Source organism: Equus quagga, chromosome 14 (assembly GCF_021613505.1).
Source record: "Equus quagga isolate Etosha38 chromosome 14, UCLA_HA_Equagga_1.0, whole genome shotgun sequence".
In the NCBI taxonomy this organism is placed as follows: Eukaryota; Metazoa; Chordata; class Mammalia; order Perissodactyla; family Equidae; genus Equus; species Equus quagga.
In genome coordinates, this window is record NC_060280.1 from 90903123 (window position 1) to 90905815 (window position 2693).

General features: G+C 38.0%; 1 protein-coding gene across 1 annotated transcript; it reads right to left on the reverse strand.

Moving 5' to 3' along the window:
* Positions 1-292: 292 nt before the first annotated feature.
* Positions 293-1240, reverse strand: LOC124225444 (olfactory receptor 24). The gene has a single exon (XM_046638116.1). The coding sequence runs from the start codon at positions 1238-1240 to the stop codon at positions 293-295; it is 948 nt and encodes a 315-aa protein (XP_046494072.1).
* Positions 1241-2693: the final 1453 nt, after the last annotated feature.

Genomic DNA, 2693 nt, shown 5'->3' on the forward strand with positions numbered 1-2693 from the left:
CAGAATAAGTACTCAATAAATATTTGCTGAGTACTAAATAGATTCTGAACAAGGGTAAATCCAATATGGTAAGACTAGACTTATCTTTCTTGGAGGACAGCATGAGACATACCCACAAGGACCCTTAGTGGTCCCAATATTTGAGAAAATAGTAGCAGGGACATCTTGAACTTCCTTTTTAAACTTCTGCAATTCAACTTTCAACCGGGTTAGTGCCCCAAACCATGCAATTCCATACTTTTGCCAAAGACCTTAGATGTTGAGACTTCCTGGAATCCAGGTGACCTGGTGGTCAGGAAGATGAGGTGATTCTTCTGTTGATGAGCTTCCTCAGGGCCCCTTTGAGGTCTTTGTTCCTCAGGCTGTAGATAAAAGGGTTCAGCATGGGGGTGACTGCAGTGTACATTACAGCAGAGGCTTTCTCTTTCAAAGCTGTGCCGACAGATGAAGGACACAGATAAACCCCAATGGTGGTCCCATAGAAAAGGGAGACCACAGAGAGGTGAGAGCTGCAGGTGGAAAAGGCTTTCTTCCTGCCACCTGCAGAGGGGACCTTTATGATGGCCATGATGATGCGAGCATAGGAGGCCAAGATGCAGATGAAAGGTGTGACTATCACCATCCCTGCCACGATGAGCACAAAGATCTTGTTCACAGAGGTGTCAGTACAAGAAAGCTTGAGAAGGGGAGTGAGGTCACAGAAGTAGTGAGGTAACTCATTGCTGCCGCAGAAAACCAGACGGGCCATCAGAAGGATGTGGGTGAGGGAAATGAAGCAGGAAAACACCCACAGGCCACCAGCCAGCAGGACACAGAGGCGTGGGCTCATGATGGTGGTATAGTGTAAAGGGTGACAAATAGCCACATACCTGTCATAAGCCATCACAGCTATTAAGACACTGTCCATGATGCCAAAGAAATGGAAAAAGTACATTTGGGTCAGGCAGCAGGGATAAGAGATTGACTTGTTGTTGATTTGGATGTTTACCAGCATCTTGGGGACGGTGTTGGTGGCCAGGCAGAAATCAACCAAGGAGAGATTGGCCAGGAAAAAGTACATGGGGGTGTGGAGGTGGAAGTCTGAGCTGATGGCCAGGATGATCAACAGGTTGCCCACGACTGTGACCACATACATACAGAGGAACAGAGCAAAGAGGACAGTCTCCTGTTCTGGATCTTCTGAAAGCCCCAGGAGGATAAATTCGTGTGTGCTGGTTTGGTTCCTTGGTTCCATGGGCATGATTCCTCTGGAAGTGTTGAAAGGGGGAAGTTACATGAACACTATGAAGATATCTAGCTAGTTAGCTAGATAGTTTCCCATCTAGGCTAATTATAACACCAGCTTATAAATGTGTTGTATCTTGAACTATTAATGAAGTGTTTACAGCAATTTGTATGTCAAGGCTTGGTTTCAGGACCCTTCCCTGAATCTTTCCATTTCAGACAAAGATTGAGAGAGCATGCATGCTGAAAAAAACTATTAAAAGATTTACTTCAGGATAAAACAAATTGAATTCAAAAAGAAACTATCCAAGAAGCAATGGTCAGCCAAGAAATTTGTTTTTATGTCAAAAATATAAACAAAATGTTGAGTTTAAAAATATGTAATAATAATAATGAGAGTGTGCACATAAATAAGATTGATTAGAATACTAGGCAACAGGTATATTTACTACAAGAAGGGGAATTAAAATGAAAACATTGTAAAGTTCTTGTATTGAGTTGCAAGAGAATAAAAATATTGAGTATTTTGGGCTTTATACACAATTGAAGTTTAGGTGTAACCACTAAAATAATGAGCATAGAATATATAACTTCTAAATTAGAGCACAGACACAACAGAAATAAAGAGATTTTGATGAAACCTCTTTAGGTCAGGAAAAGAGATATAAAGAAGCAAAAAAAAAAAATTCACAAAATGTGTATAATCACAACAAATCTCCAAATGGCTTAAACTAGTCATTAAAACAGAGACTCTCAGGTTGGACAAAGAAACAAAATCCTATTACCTCATGTGTACAAGAGATACACCTAAACTATAATGACATAGAAGGATTGAAGAAAAAGAATAAAGATATGCTAAGAAATACTAACCAAAGGAAGATGGATAACTTATTAATATCAGAGAAAATATGCTTAAGGCAAAAGGCATTAAAAGGGATAAAGAAAGTTTTTACATAATAACAAAGGGAACAATTCAACAGAGAGGGGGAGAAAAGCTACTATTATGCATTTAACAACATTAGCTTACAATACATAAAGAAAAAAATGAACAGAACTATAAGGAAAAATGATAAAGCCACATCACATTAGGATATTTTATCATATCTTTTTTAGTAATTGATAGGCCAGGGAGGCAAAATTTTGGTAAGAGTATAGAAGTTTTGATAACACAATTAACAAGCTTGATTTGAGCACTACACTAAATTATTAGAGAACCCACATTCTTTTCAGGGACCTATGGAATATCTGCAAAAGTTAAGCCACAAAGCATAATACCAAAGAATACATATCAAACAAAGCATGTTCTCAGATCATAATGTAATCAAATTAGAAATCAATACTAAAAAGATAATCATCTCTTCCTATATGCTTAAAAATATTTGAAGCATGCTTAAAAATAATGTATGCATGAAAGAAGCCATTATCATTGCAATCAGGAAATATTTATAATTTTTTAAAAACCTACCTAT